The sequence below is a fragment of the Pipistrellus hanaki genome (genome assembly GCF_964339955.1).
Source record: "Pipistrellus hanaki genome assembly, chromosome: 3".
In the NCBI taxonomy this organism is placed as follows: Eukaryota; Metazoa; Chordata; class Mammalia; order Chiroptera; family Vespertilionidae; genus Pipistrellus; species Pipistrellus hanaki.
In genome coordinates, this window is record NC_140505.1 from 178,077,638 (window position 1) to 178,094,145 (window position 16,508).

The 16,508-nt window shown below is 40.2% G+C and overlaps 1 protein-coding gene across 1 annotated transcript in view; it reads left to right on the top strand.

The window, feature by feature from the left end:
- Positions 1 to 16,508, top strand: part of LOC311619778 (thioredoxin reductase 1, cytoplasmic-like) — a gene marked incomplete at its 3' end in the record, with an annotated part of 38,945 nt that overhangs the window by 16,326 nt on the left and 6,111 nt on the right. The window contains exons 2-3 of the mRNA XM_084878296.1: positions 7,806 to 7,960; positions 12,415 to 12,475. Coding sequence (XP_084734422.1) covers positions 7,806 to 7,960; positions 12,415 to 12,475 — 216 coding nt within the window. The remainder of the gene's footprint in view (positions 1 to 7,805; positions 7,961 to 12,414; positions 12,476 to 16,508) is intronic.

The window sequence follows — 16,508 nt, forward strand, 5'->3', positions numbered from 1 at the left end:
CCTCCCCCCCAAAACCCCACACAAATAACTTCCAGGGACAGTACACTTGAACTCTGGCACGGTTTCTCCTATCACAAATCATTCTGTAAACCAGTCCTTGGGGGAAGAGATAGTTCCTTTCAAATGTGTATTCTCAGGTTTATATAGCCATTGAATCCTGTACCTGGGAGAAGAGCTATCACCACGATGTAGGCCTTTTTGTAGCAGTCTGCTTAGAAAATAACTACTACTTCATATGGCAATTTCTTTGTAATAACTAAAAACTCCCTTTAAGGCAAAAAACCAAAAACAAACAAACAAACAAAAACCCCACCCCATCCTAGTGTTTTATTTCAATTTGGTAAATAAATAATACAAAAAACAAGATGTATTCATTATGTTCGGTGTCAGAGAGTCATGATCATGTCCTTTAAAGAGTCTTTCGTCTTCCTTGTGTTTCCACGAATACTTACCTTTTATTTTCCAGCGTGTCTCACGCCCGGCAGACTTTACAAAGCACATGTAATTACCTCGTCTTCTGCACTTTATAGATCATGTCATGCTTCCCTATTTAAGCTTCCCCACTCTTAGGTTTTTTTATGGAATAACTTCACATATGATAGAGTCTTCTTAGACTCCAGCGTAGCAATATTCTGTGTGTTTTGTGCATTGAATAAAACAATATTCAAAATATCCATTTCTTAGTGGAAATCTGACATGGCAATGTGTTTGCAAAACTCTTTGCACTTGAGCTGAATAAAACGTGTGATTAATAGTTATGGTCCCTGCAGAAATTCTTGATTGCCTCTGACACCTTCCAGTCCAGATGCTTTTAACCCCAGGCAACAGAGGAAGAACATGCACGTGACAAACCTCCAAACAGGAAAGTGAGGAGAGCAGGCAGAGTGGAGCGTTGTAAAGTTTTTACCATCACATGTGAAGTGATCACACTGCCTATTAAAGCCAAGGACTCAAGTTCCGGCAAGTGGCGGTTTCAGCGTGTGTTTTGCCATTTTGCTTTCCTGTGTTTCCCTGCTTTGAAGTTCACACGTCACTTACTTCTCTCATCCTTTGAGAGCCCTGCCCTGTTCCTCTCAGAAATCTGATCCGTCAGCTCTAATATGGTCTTCTGATGTTTTCTTGTTAGTTCTCATGACCACAATACAGAAACACAGGCCTTTGTAGCCTCATACGATGCGGAAGGATCAAGAAAGGAGGGAACACTGGGTGAATCCATTCCTTAAGAGTCAAGCTACATCATTGTCTTCTTTCTTCCTTTTTTGTTACTTTTTTTTTTTTTTTACATATATTTTATTGATTTTGTACAGAGAGGAGGGGAGAGAGATAGAGAGCTAGAAACATCGATGAGAGAGAGTCATCGATCAGCTGCCTCTCGCACACCTCCTACTGGGGATATGCCCGCAACCAAAGTACATGCCCTTGATCGGAATTGAACCCGGGTCCCTTCAGTCCCCAAGCCGACGCTCTATCCACTGAGCCAAACCGGTTTCGGCTACTTTTTTGTTTTAAGTGGCATGGAATTAGAACTCACAACTACAACAAAGCCATTGTTTTTTCGTTATAAAGAGAGGCCTAGACTGAAAGACTGATCTGTTCCGGGTAGTTTTGGGGGCTTTGGAAGAGAAGTCAGCTTGTGTTCACTTAGTTTAAGAGAATTTGGGGGTAGGAGGGAAATCCTAGGTAAAAATTTTAGCTCCTATGGAAACCCTTCTTTTCACATATTCTTCCTTTCAAACTTTCAAGATGTCAAGTTGGTGGTTTTCAGACTTCTGGTCTCAGGATCCCTCTACTTTTAAACATTATTAAGGACCCCAACAGTGAAAAAGGCAGAGCATCTTGAGAACAGTTTTGACCTCAAGGAAGTCAAATGTGTGCCTACTACATTTTGAGGGCCACTAGTCTAGAAAACTAAGTGTAGAGATATTTATGTTGCATCAGAGAAGTCTCTGGGATTCCACCTGAACAAAGGAAATCAAGAAATCAGTCCCAGAGGTTCCTTATTAGCTACAGATGGAGATATCAGATCAGGCTGACTTACACTTCCTGAGTTTTTCAAACGCAAACCAGTCTCCATGCAGGAATATGACTGGCAGTGATAGAATGAAGATGAATGAGCCAGACTTCCCTCACAAATATGAACAGCATTATTCTATTACTAGAGGCCTGGTGCATGAAAATTCATGCACTCGAGGGGGAGGGGGAAGATGGTGTCTCTCAGCCCACTCTGCACACTCTCACAATCCAGGACCCCTCGGGTAGGGTCCAGTCCCATCTCAGCCTGGTTCTGGTTCCCCGGAGCCTGCGGGCCGGGGGTAGGGATCAAGATTCCCAGATCTCCCCACATGGCTCCAGTTCCCTGGGGGCCAGAGCTTCCTGTCCCTGCTGTGCCCGAGCTGGGGCTCAGAGCCTTCTCCAGCCGTGGTGCAGCGGCGAAGGGAGCTCGGATCTGGCTGGGTTGAGGCAGAACTCTGGGTCTCCCACAATTAGGGGCGTGGTGGGCCTTCAAATCCGGGACCCAGAGCTCCCTGTCACCGCTGTGCCAGCTGGGACCCAGGACTCACTGCTGCTGCGCTGGTCAGGACCCAGGACTCATTCCCACTGTGCCGGCCGAGACCCTAGCCTGGTGTTCGGTCTTCTGTCCAGTTGTTTAGGTCATGACAGCCTCTGGCTTTTTATATATTAGGATGGGCTCAATAGGAAAGTTTTGAAAAGCTACTTCCTTACCAATGTAGCATTTCACCCAGTCAACAAAAAAAAAGTAGAAAGAATAATACTATGAATACCTACAATCCCTTTGCTAGATTCAGATTTTGCTGCATTTGTTTTATTTTTTCCTCTCTCCCTCTCTCTGTCCCAATCTCTCCCACTATCCACACATACATTTTTACTGAAATAAGTTGCAGACCCCATGACTTCCACCCATAAATATTTCAGCATGTGTCTCCTAAGAAAAAGTATTCTTCTAGAGAAAAGCAATGGATTTAATGTGGTTTTTTTTTTGTCAACCCAGAATGCTTTATTAAATGAGACTTCCCGTGTTAATTTCCATCATCAACTATTACACTTTTCATTTGTTTTGCTTCTTTTTCTTTTTTTTTTTTATAAATAAATCTTTACTGTTCAGATTATTACTGTTATTCCTCTTTTGCTCCCATAGCTCCCCTTCACCGGGTTCCCACCTCACCCCCTGCCCTTACCCCTCCGCCCCCCACCACTGTCCTCATCCATAGGTGTACAATTTTTGTCCAGTCTCTTCCCACACCCCCACACCCTTTCCCCCCCAAGGATTGTCAGTCCATTCCCTTTCTATGCCCCTGATTCTATTATATTCACCAGCTTATTCTGTTCCTCAGATTTTTTTATTCACTTGATTTTTAAATTCACTTGTTGATAGATATGTATTTGTTGTTCATAATTTTTAAAAAATTTTATTTTATTGATTTTTTACAGAGAAGAAGAGTGAGGGATAGAGAGTTAGAAACATTGATGAGAAAGAATCATCGATCAGCTGCCTCCTGCACACCCCCCACTGCGGATGTGCCCACAACCAAGGTACATGCCCTTGACTGGAATCAAACCTGGAACCTTTCAGTTCAAAGGCCAACACTCTATCCAGAGCCAAACCAGTTTCAGCCATAATTTTTAACTTTACCTTTTTCTTTTCCTTCCTCTTAAAGAATACCTTTCAGCATTTCATATAAAACTGGTTTGGCGGTGATGAACTTGTTTAGCTTTTTTTAAAATTTTTTATTGGTGAAGCTCTTTATCTGACCTTCAATTCTGAATGATAGCTTTGCTGGGTAGAGTAATCTTGGTTGTAGGTCCTTGCTATCCATCACTTTGAATATTTCTTTCCATTCCCTTCTGGCCTGCATAGTTTCTGTTGAGAAATCAGCTGACAATTGTATGGGTGCTCCCTTGTAGGTAACTGTTTTTCTCTTGATGCTTTTAATATTCTCTCTTTGTCTTTTGCTCTTGGCATTTTAATTATGATGTGTCTTTTTTCTCCCAAATTATCAAGCCATTATTACTATACTATTTAAAAAAATGCATTCTCTTTATTGCTTTGTGATACCTTTTTATCATAAATTATTCTATATTTATCTATTTCTGAGCTATCTAATCTCATGTTGATGTCTATGTAACTATGGGGCATATTTATTTTTACCCTGTAGTTTGAATATTTCCCAGTGGATAGTATATACTTTATGGATCCAAATATTAGGAATTGATATTTGGCAGAATAGTTGGGGCAAAAGGGAAGGAACAAATAATTACAATTTTTATCTAGGTTTTTCTGATCACCTGTTTCTGTACTGTCCTTGCAACATTTAATTAATATATTACTTTGCTTCTTCAAATTTTATTTCAAAATTGAGGGAGGAAATTTAAAAATAAATGATAAATTTCTAAATAAAAGTTTATTTTCCTTTTATGTTAGAGGCAGAATTATAATTTTGATTAGTTGGGCAATTTCTTATTTATTTATCTATCCATCTATTTATTTATTATTAATTTTGGTGAGCAGTCTCTTCCTAGTCAGATTGCAGCTCTTTTAACCACAGAAGATAATGCTTTCCTTGTAATGGCCCTGAATGCTGTGTTCTGTGTATTGGCAAATAGCTTAATAGGCGGGTGGGGCCCTCAGCATAGATGTTACATAAGGAATTGTCAACTGCTTTTAGAGTTAGTCATCCCCTAAAGTCAAAGGAGTCACTAAGGCATTATGAAATCAGGAGGCTTGTGTGGCAGCCCGGACTCCAATACCAATTAATCACCTGTCTGGACCTCAGTTTCCTCATCAGTAGAATATTAGGTTGGCCTAGTGACCCCAAATATCTTTCCTATACTGACATTCTGTGATTCTCTTTCCATGAGATGTTACCACTAAGAATCTTTATTTTCATGTTGCCTTCTAAAATTCAAAGACCAGGGAAGTAAAAGCAAAAATAAATGAATGGGATTATATCAAAAAGTTCCTGCACAACAACAACAACAACAACAACAACAAAAACTGTCAATAAAACAAAAAGGCAACCAACCCAATGGGAGGAGATCTTTATAAACAACACCTCTTATAAGGGGGTGTTATTGAAAACCTATAAAGAACTCAACAACAATAACAAAACGATTCAATTAAAAAACAGGAAGAAGACCTGAACAGACAAATAAATGGTCAACAGATATATGAACAAAATGCTCAATTTCAATGGCTATTAGAGAAATGCAAATCAAAACCACAATATGGTACCACCTCATACCTGTTACAAGGGCTGTTATCAACAAGACAAGTAATAACATGTATTGGAGAGATTGTAACAAAAAAGAAACGCATACACTGCTGGTGGAAGTGTAAATTGGTGCAGCCAATAAGTAAAACAGTATGGAGGTTTTGCCAAAAATTAGGAATAGAGCTACTATATTATCCAGCCACCCCTCTTTAGGGAGTTTAGAAAAAAAAATTGAAAACATTTATTTGTAAAGATATATGTACCCCTATGTTCATTGTAGTATCATTCACAGTGACCAATTCATAAAAACAACCAAATACCTTCGATAGATGATTGGGTAAAGAATCACACACACACACACACACACACACACACACACACACACAAACAATGTAATATTACTTAGCCATAAGAAAAGATGAAATACTGCCATTTGTGACAACATGGATGAATCCTCAGAATATAACTTGGGAAAAGTCAAGAACTATATTATTTCACTCGTGTGGGATATAAACTGAGAAAGAAAAACAAACCATAACTCATAGACACAAGCAACAGTATGATGGTTACCAGAGGGAAAGGAGGGTGTGGGGGAGGGGGGTAGAAAAGGGTAAAGGGGTTAGATATGGTGACAGGAGGAAACTTGACTTTGGGTGGTAAACACAATGTCGTATACAGGTGATTTATTATAGAATTGTACTCTTCAAACCTATATAATCTTATTAACAAAGGTCACCCCAATAAATTCAATAAACTTTTTTAAAAAGCAAAAGAGAAAATGAAAACCAGAGTTTAATTAAACATTTTTGAAAGCCATTGGTGGGGCCGTGATCATATGTTATGCAGGTTCCGGTCATAGAGATCCACATTTCACCTCACCCCTACTCCCCACTATGGTTTATGGTCTCTAGTCAGATGACAGAGTTGGGAATATTGCACGAGTTGCCCCAAGTCTCTAGTCAGATGACAGGATCGGATGGTATGTCCCTTTCTCACACAGCCCTGTCTAACAGTTCTTAATTAGAAGTGTGCATTAGAATTACCAGGGAACATTTAAAATATATGCTTCTATGTAGGTGCATATATACTATGACAGCTAGGATAAAAAAGACAGATAATAAGTATATGCAAGGATGTGGAGAAATTGGGACCCTTGTACATTTCTGTGGTAATGTAAAATAGTGTCATTGCTTTGGAAAGTAGTGGTGGTTGCTCAAAAGATTAACTTGACCCCACAATTCTACTCCCCAGTATTTACTCAAGTGGAAACAGGTGTTCAAACAAAACCTCTAGGAATGTTCATAGCAACTCTGTTCACAACAGCAAAAAAGTAGAAATAACCCAAATGTCCATAAACTGATGAACAGATAAATAAAATGTGGTAAAACTACACAATAGAATATTATCTAACTATATATATAAAAGACTAATATGCAAATTGTCCCCTCGGGAGTTTGGGAGACCAGGAGTTCAATCGCTCCATACGATGTACACTCACCACCAGGGGGTGGCGAGGAATGAAGGAAGGCTCCAGCTGGCAGCTGTGGAAGGGAGGTCCCAGCCAGCAACCCGAAGGCCCTGTTCACTGGCCAGACCTAGGGATCCTACCTGTGCGTGAATTTTGTGCACCGGGCCTCTAGTTTGGCAGTAAAAATAAACAAAGCACTGGATACATGCTATAGCATGGGTGAACTTTGAAAATATTCTGGTTAAACATGAATATCAACTATGAAGCTGAGGAGGAGACTGAAGAAGAATGGGCAGCTCTAAGATGAGCAGAAATTAGAGGAAATCACTTATGAAGCAAGTCATAAGGGTCGGGTTGAGTCTGGTGTGTGGGTCCTGAAGCCAATAGCTAGTTAAAAGCAAATAGCTAGTTAAAACCATTTACAAGCCAGAGGTAGCAATCTCTGAGTGGCTTCGGCTGCTGGTGATGCCCAGGATGATGGTGTTGTCATGTGTGGATGACATGCAACTAGGCTGGATCACGTATGTTCTGATGCCAAATTGGGCCACAACAAAATCCCAGGAAGGAAACCGAGAATCTGAAAAGTATTATTTTGGAAGTTTTTTGGGTCTGTGGCCTGAAAGTCCCACACATTTGTCTGCTTATCCAGAAGTTGGAAGAAAAATAGTAAGCCTTGGCTTGGGTTGTGTATGCCTATGTCTGCAAGCAGGGCTGTGTGAGAAAGGGACATACCATCCGATCCTGGCCTCTGCATTTAAACCATAGTGGGGAGTAGGGGTGAGGTGAAATGTGGATCTCTATGACCGGAACTTGTTACTTATTCTCCTGCTTCCAAGGATGGTTCAGACTCTTGCTTTCATTTGTCCAGGTCTCTGAGGACGCATTTTGAGTGTGGCCAAGTGAGTTGGGAATATTGCACGAGTTGCCCCAAGTCTCTGGTCAGATGACAGAACTAATGTACAGTCTATATTAGAGTCCTTCCTCACATTGCTCATTTTGGCCCTCGGGCTAAAATTGCAAGGCTTTTAGAGTGAGCCTAATATTAGAAAATACATCATCCTGTTTTCCTTTCTGGTAATTACCATCTTTGCTTCCATTACTTCTAGCAAAGGATTTTCTCTCCAGGCAAACTTTGTTAGAAAACTCAGCCACTGGATCCACCGGCTCAGTCATCCCAGAGCTCAGAGCCCGGCTGCAGGCCTACATAGACAGCCACCCTGTGGTCATCTTCAGCAAGTCCACGTGCAAACGCTGTACTGAGGTAAGGCTTAACCTCAAGCGGTGGTAACAAGTAGTTGAATTATAGAAATCTGACAGACTTTTGAGCTCAGGAGTAACTTGCTTCAGAATACTTGAGGATTTTGATTTGAGAAGAAAATATTGCTTGAATCAACTTTTTCTGAGCCTTTGCAAAGCACTCGATGTTTTCAGACTGTCAAGGTCAGGGTCAGGGTCAGGGTCAGGGGAAGTTTGGGTTGGGGAGTTAACCAAACCAAGTGATTTGCTACTCTTTTAGGCATGTCTATAGGGAATACTTCTTAAGGAGCTATTACTCAGGACACTCTGAAATTTTGATAAATATCTCCTCATGCTCTGGTTTATTATGGGGAAATGATTTCACAAAGAATCAACTTGGATCTTAACCTTAGATGATGAGGGAGAGAAGCTCAGCGATGACTCTGATTTCACTTTAGCATGAAGGTGAGAGTTTAAAGATGAGCCTGTTTTGGTGCTTTAGAGGAGGGTTGAGGGAGCTTGAAGGTTGCTAGAGTTTAGCTTTAAATCATACTCAGGATAGCTCTAGGACTAGACAATGGACTCTCAAGCATAACTGGCCATCTGTCCAGCTGAACCTGGAGGGTAATGTAGTAAGTTCAGTTTTCTCTCAGCTTGTTTGTCTCTCTCCTTATTCTCTAGCTCTCCGGGAAGTTTAATTCAGAAGTCTTTTATTCTGAAAGCCTTATGAAGAGACAGGCTTTTTTGACTGTGTGTGTGTGTGTGTGTGTGTGTGTGTGTGTGTGTGTGTGTGAGAGAGAGAGAGAGAGAGAGAGAGAGAGAGAGAGAGAATGTGTGTGTGTGTGTGTGTGTGTGTGTGTGTGTGTGTGTTCTATTTTTTCAAAGAGAAATAAAGGGAAGGTGGGCAAGCGGTGGAAATAGTTAAGATAGGCAGAACCTTTCATGGAGTTTCTTATTGAACATGTTTGTGTCATTGGCACCCGAGGGTTAATCCCTCCTTCCTTAACTTATTAGGAATAGATTTGCATAGAGATAGGAGATACAACTGCCATCGCTAGGGGTTTAGTCAAACTGAGAAGGCAGGGCAGAGGCTTAAAAAGAAAAAGGACTTGATGTAACTCAAGCTAAATTCTCTAAATGATGAATATAGTGATAGAGAACTTAGAAGAGGGCTGGATGTTAGAAATCTGAGTGTAATTCCTGGCCTCCGGGGGCTAACCACCTAGCTCTGGTGATCGTGTCCACTTTTGAGGCTCTTCTCCCTTGTTTGTTTAATCTTTAAGTGAGAGGCTTGGACTACCGGTAGTTGACTTCTGAGGTCTCCTTTAGCTCTGAAACTATGTAGTTGTTCAATCTTTTCTGTTTAGCTGGGACTCTGAACTCAGAGTTTGGATCTTGGCTCTGTGACGTATTAGCCCTGTGACCTTGATTAAGGTTATTTACCTGCTGCGCCTGTTTCCTCTCCTGTAAAATGTGTATAATAATATACCCATCTCATCAGTTTGCTGTGAGGATTAAATTCTTTAAAACTTCTAAAAGCCACCCAACATGCCTGGCACATAGTAAATGCTATATAAATGTCGGTTAAACAAAAGAACTTGCTTTTCCTGTTTTCCTATCAGGAACTAAAAACCTTGGGTGGTGATCCTCCTCCCCTCAACAGAGAAGCTTGCTAGACAGCAGGCAGCAGACATCTGACTGAACTCCAAGTACAGTTAGTCCCATTACGGAGGGGTCGCTTTTCCTAGGCTGGCTTCTCCCTGCAGAGCTTCGTGCTCATGGTGGATGGCGGAAGGAACACGTGCAGTTACAAGAGCTCAGTTCTCATTTTAAATCTCAGTTTCCTCAACAACAAACTAAGGATGATGATGCCATCTGATCTATTACCTGTTAAACACACAGCTTTATTACGAGGCCCAAGTGATTTCAGATCTAGGTGGAAGTACACACTTACATTAATAATAGCTACTGATGATAGGCAGTTAAGGCTATCATGTTTGAGTGCCTACCATGTGCCATGCATGTTTTGGCCGCTTCTCTTTTATATTTTAAAAACACCTTTAAAGAATAGGACAATTCCAGTTTTTTGTTTTTTCTTTAAAATATATTTTATTGATTTTACACAGAGAGGAATTGAGAGGGACAGAGAGTTAGAAATGTCGATGAGAGAGAAACATGGACCAGCTGCCTCTTGCACACCCCCCACTGGGGATGTGCCCGCAACCAAGGTACATGCCCTTGACCGGAATCAAACCCGGGATCTTTCAGTCCGCAGGCCGACGCTCTATCCACTGAGCCAACCCAGTCCCAGCGGACAATTCCAGTTTTGATGCTGCTCTAGTTCCGCAGTGAAGGGTTGGGCTAGTGTGATCAGCATTGCTACTAATGAGAGGCAGTTAGGGCTCCTGTTCCCTTAGATCTCTTCGACCTGCAATGACTCTCATCCCCACTGTCTCATCCCTGGATTCTACTAACTTCATTTCCTAGCTCTCCCCCTCGTCTCTGAAAAGGCAAAGCCTGGCCTTTTTCTTTTTCTGTTTTACTTAATTAAATATGCTCTGGGAATGAACAACCTGACCTTAAAATCCTGTGCCAGGTATTTGTAAAATTACTTGTTTTAGTAATTTTATTTACTGCCCTTACCTGAAAAATTTCTGGATATGCCAAGTCTTCTGAACAGACATCTGGTTTTATCTTAATAAATACCAGTTCCTTAGCTTTTCCAAATGCATAATATAAAAGCTATTTCCAGATTTGTGCCAATTGATATGTTATTTTCAATATTTTTGGCCATGAAGGATGGTTTGGGGTCGTCTCTCCTGGTCAAAATGGTGGTTTTCTTTTGTGGGAGTACAAGTTATATACTTGGTTATTCACATTCATTTTTTTTTTTTAATTACCATTAAGTAGAATTTTCCCAGGTTATTTCCTTCTGTTTTGATTTTATCATCTCATTTAACAATCATGATGTGAGTAAATGAGAATAGAGCAACTAAATTTATAATTGCTCTGATTAATTTATATTTCTCTCTGGGATCAGTAATATAATTTGCATTAATTCAAGTTGGGAAATGCCCACAAAGAAATTAATTTCTGTATCAGGTTAGTTTCTCGCTTGTTGCCTAACACATTACCATGTATGCTTTGAATGCATCTTACTGCAAAGGTAAATTCTCCCTTCCCTTGCAGAAAAATATGGTATCTGTTTCTTACAGATATTTCTGTGGGAAGTAGGGTATGTAGTTGGAATTAGCAGATGATATCTTGTTGCAGTTTATCTATTGTTTGATATGCAGATCCACTTGTACTTCTCAATAAAGAGTCTATTTTCCAGGCATAGTATTCTTCTTCTACTCTTCTCAATAAGAACACTCTAGAAGTTGGCACTTTTGATATTCAAGACATAGTGAATCTTGGACGGTGGAACCGCGCTTAAGATCAGTCAGTGTTCAAATAACCTACAAAATAGCTTTGTGAAGTGGGGTCATGTTTTCTCTGGAATCTAATGAGTGTATTTTCTATATTCACATATTATCAAACTTTGAGGATTACTTTTTAAGAGCTGCTTTTAGGGCTTACTCTCTAAATCTGGAAAACTTGGTGTTTTTGTAACAAACTGCAAATGGTTTATTTCTAAACCTAAGTGGCTAAGAAATCTAGTAAATCCGTGATTTTATATGTGTATGAACTTATTTTTAGTCTTAGAAAATGATCATTGTAATATGAATTGTCTTTTATCCAGGTGGTCTCCCTATAGTTTTCCTGCCCTGTCATTAAAGTACCTCTTTACTTACCCATCACTCTTCAGAAGGGTTCCTACTTTTTTAAGTGTACGCTGCCAGGGAAAGCTAATTTGACTATTGTGGGATATGTTTTTTCCCTCAGGATTGCAACATAATGTTTTGGAAACATTAAATATTCCAGTGGCTTGTTAAACATGGTTAATATTAAACCCATTTTTATAGTGGAGTTGACTGGCTGAGTCAATTAACATGTAAAACATATTTTATGAAGTCATACAGGTGATTTATTATTGAAAATAGAATTTAGCCCTAATTGGTTTGGCTCAGTGGATAGAGCCTTGGCCTGAGGACTGGAGGGTCCCGGGTTCAATGCCAGTCAAGGGCACATGCTCAGGTTGCAGACTCAATCCCCAGTAGGGCATTCAGGAGGCAGCCGATCAATGATCCTCTCTCATCATTGATGTTCCTATTTCTATCTCCTTCTCCCTTCCTCTCTAAAATCAATAAAAATCTTTTTTTAAAAAGGAAAATAGAATAAAATCAAGAGACTTCAAATACCCCTTTAAACAGCATTACTCTCACAGGAAGATTCCTGTGAGTTATGTAAAAACAAACTGGAAAGTTTCCAAAGGAAAAGACTGAGGAAGAAAATAACAAAGCTGGATAAGAGACTCTGTTGTTGATTTTTACTTTTTAAAAATATGACATTCTCCCCTTGTTTTTCAACTTCTTGCAGGTAAAGAAGTTATTTAAATCAATGTGTGTTCCTTATTTTTTGCTGGAACTTGATCAGGCAGGTAAGAGTCTGTTTAATATGTTAATTATATCTGCTGATTGTGCACTTTATGTAACTTATTCTTTCTGGCTTTAATTTTTCTTCCTTGAGGATTTTATTATTTAGTGAACTCATACCACTTGATTTCTTTATTGTTACCATTTAGATGGGGCATTGCCCTGGGACAAATCACATTTCGCTTTAGTCTTTACCTAGTGTATAGCCTTGATTCAACTCTGAGTTTCCTGTTGTTGAAATTGTTCTTCCTGTTCACTTTGAGTCTCGTTCACAGGTACAGTATTTGCTGGTTTTATGGTAACTTTGTTATTTTTGTAAATTTGTCTCCTTCCTGGCAAATACCAAGTAGTATTTGAGTTAAATATAAATTGAGATGTAGTCAGAAATGATGGCGAGGACATACAAAGACCTGTAGGTATAAAGATCCCCAAGAGGAGTCATTGGGGGATAGTTGCATGGGGCTGGAAATCCCCAGGAAAGAAAGGTTGATGGAGTGAAACAGAGAGTGTCTTCCCAGAACAAGGTGCTCGTGTGTTTTGATCATGAGTCAGAAAATCCCAAAGACTCATCATCAGTCAGACATTATTAGCAATCGGATCGAGTGCCCGGATCGTTGTTTCTACAGAAAAAGTAGGCCCCCCATTAGTAAGCATAGGTGATCTTCTGTCTGGAGCTTGGGGAAGCAGAGTCCTGGGCATTTATAGTCTCAGCTCAGAATCCATAGGAATAAAACAATAGGGAAGAGACTCAGCTAGAAGGAGTCATGATAGTTGGGATGGATAGCTCATTTCTAGGGTCAGGAGGAAGGCGGTACGTGTGGGGCAGGAAACTATTATTTATTTGATGCTTCTAAAGACAGAGTCTCGAACCCAGAGAGAATCCGATAATAGTTGAATGCCTACTATTTCATAGGGACTGTGCTGGGTTTATACACAATGTTATTAATCCTCACAAGAACTCTGCAAGGAAAACATTATCCATATTTTATAGATGAGGAAACTGAGTCCCAGAGAAGTCAAAGAACTTCCCTGAAGTCACACAAGTTGTGGGTCTGCCATTTGGACACAAGCCTGTCTATTTATTATGTTTGTATTGATTTCAAAGAGAGGAAGAGAGAGGGGGAGAGTGATAGAAACATCAATGACACAAGAATCATTAAACGGTGCCTCCTGCAAACCCCACTGTGGGAGACTGATCCCGTAACCAGGCATGCGCCCTGACTGGGAATCCAACTGTGACTCCTGGCGCATCGGTGGACACTCAACCACTGAGCCACACCGGCTGGGCTAGCATGACCTTTCTATTCTTCCATCAGGAAAGGCTCTTACTCCTAAACACTCCATAGCATATGGAAGAAAAATCCCAGTAATTACAATCTCAGCCGGGCCAAGAAGTAGCCTTTTGCTTGCAACTTGGTATGAGTTAGAAAAAAGCCACAACAAGATGATCAAACGAATAAGGTAAAGCAAATGAACACGTCCTTAAAGGATGAGGAGCGTAAGGGAGGTAACATTAGAAGAGGATGGGAAGGGCGGAGGTACCAAGCGCTTCCAGAGCATGAGTCCTTAGGCAAGGGGGTTGGCAAAGGTGCTGAAAGGTGGATGGAGGTCAGTAAAGGCAAGTGTCAACTACTTTTGAAAGTTTAATTCTGGCAACTCTAATCAGACAGGAAGCTCCTTTACTTTACCAAAGAAGTGGCTCTGTTTTATAGATCACAACCGGAAGCTCCCACTCAGCCCTTGGGATATGATTGATTAGACCCGCGATCTGCAAACTGTGGCTCACGAGCCACGTGCGGTTCTTTGGCCCCTTGATTGTGGCTCTTTCACAAAATGCCACAGCCTGGGCTAGTCTATTTTGAAGAAGTGGTGTTAGAAGAAGTCTAAGTTTAAAAAATTTGGCTCTCTCTCACCAAAACCGTTTTTGGCTCAGTGGATAGAGCGTCAGTCTGCAGATTGAAGGGTCCCAGGTTCGATTCCTGCCAAGGCCATGTACATTGGTTGCGGGCACATCCCTGGTGTGTGCAGGAGGCAGCCTGTTGATGTTTCTCTCTCATTGATGTTCCTAACTCTCTATCCCTCTTCCTTCCTCTCTATAAAAAATAAAAATATCAAAAAAATATATTAAAAAAAATTGGCTCTCATAAGAAATTTCAATTGTACTGTTGATATTTGGCTCTGTTGACTAACGAGTTTGCCAACCACTGGATTAGACCATCTCTGTAGTTGAAGGATGGGAGTCTCTGGGTAGGTGAGGAGCTGATGGTCCTCTGTGTCCTCACTGGTTGCTTCACTGCACATAAGGAGCTATCATCCTTCTCACGCTCACTTACGGTCTGGGACGTGGGCGGCTTGCAGGGACAGATCAGGATTTACAGAGTAAGGCAGCCATTCTCAAAAAGGTGGTCTGCAGACCCCTGCAGTGCCTAAGACCTCTCAGGGGCTCTCAACGTCAAAACTGTTTTATGATAATGTTAAGATGTTATTTACTACTTTACTCTATTGACCCCTTCATCGATAGTGCAAAAGCAAGGGTGGGTGAAACTGCTGGTGTCTTAGCATGAATCTAAAAGGGGGCATCCAACTATACTAGTTTATATTATAGTCTTCACTACCGCACAATCACAGTAAAAGAAAATGCCAACTTCCCTTACGACTATTCTCATTAATGCAGCACAAATTATTAACTTTACTAAATCTCAACCCTCTGAGGGTACATATTTTTAGTATCTGTGTGATGAGAAGCGTATGAAGTATGATGGTATTTCAAGGAAATGCACTTGTGCGATTAATAGTCTGAGTTGCCAACTGAACAAACTGCTTTTTTCATGGAACACCATATATACTTGAAGGGATGAGAGTCAAACTCCAGTTATTCAGACTTGGGTATTTGGCACACATTTCCCCCAAAAGGTATAAAGTGAATCTGTTGCTTCAAAGGAAACCACCGACATTATTTGTAGTGAATGGGTATTTTCTGAATGACCAATGTACGATCTTACAAAGTCATTCATGGGTAAGAGAGCCATTCAAAGTGTAAGGCTGAGCAGTGGATTTTAATGTGATAGAGTGTAAAAAAAGTCATCCACATGATTTCAGAGTCCACATTGCAGCTAACCCTTAATCAGCTACTACTAATTGAGTTTTGGTGTCATATCAATGGAGAATATCCACAGCATCTGAAAAATCTATTAAATATTTCTCCTTTTTCCGACCATTGTCTTTGTGACTCAGGGTTTTTGGCATATATTTGTACCAAAACAATATATATCACAATAAATTGAATGAAGAAGCAAATATGAGAATCTTGCTATCTTTTATTAAACCAGACACTAAAAATCTTGTAAAAATAATGCCAACCTTCTCACTATATATTTTTGAAAATATAGTTATTTAAATTAAACTATGTTGTTAATTTAAAGAGAATAAATACGATTAAATTTTTTAGTTTTAATTTCTAATATGATATTAATAACTGTGACCCCTATCAATGAAAGTTCTTTGGGGCCCTCAATAATTATTTAAGAGTATAAAGGGGTTCGGTTACCAAAAGTTTGATATCTCATGTTCTAGGGCAAGTAAGAAGTGTGTTATTAATCCCAGCACTTTGGATTCTGGAAAATTTTCTTGCCCCACTATAGGAGGAACACTGACAAACATGTGTAGGGCCTTACACAGGAGAGATGTATGATCTGGTCCATGTTTCCTAGAAGGTTTTAATTTTGGAACTGGAATTGCTGATGTGGTCTCTAAGTTCTGATTTCATGAAAAAACAGCTTCTCTTCTGTTTCTGCTTGGCTCCATGATTTGGTTTTCACACTGGCCTTGGCTACCTAATCTCTCTAGTGCCTAGATCACAGTAGATTCTCAAAGAGCCAGACAGTCAGTTGGTAGAGGTATCTGGTATAGAATCTGGTGGATGCATTTATTCATCCAGCATGTTTACTGAGTGCCTGTTATATGGGGATTCAGGAGCTAGGCAGATGTGCTTCCTACTCTTATGGAGTTAGTTTTCCCCCCCCAGGAAACCCCTTTTAT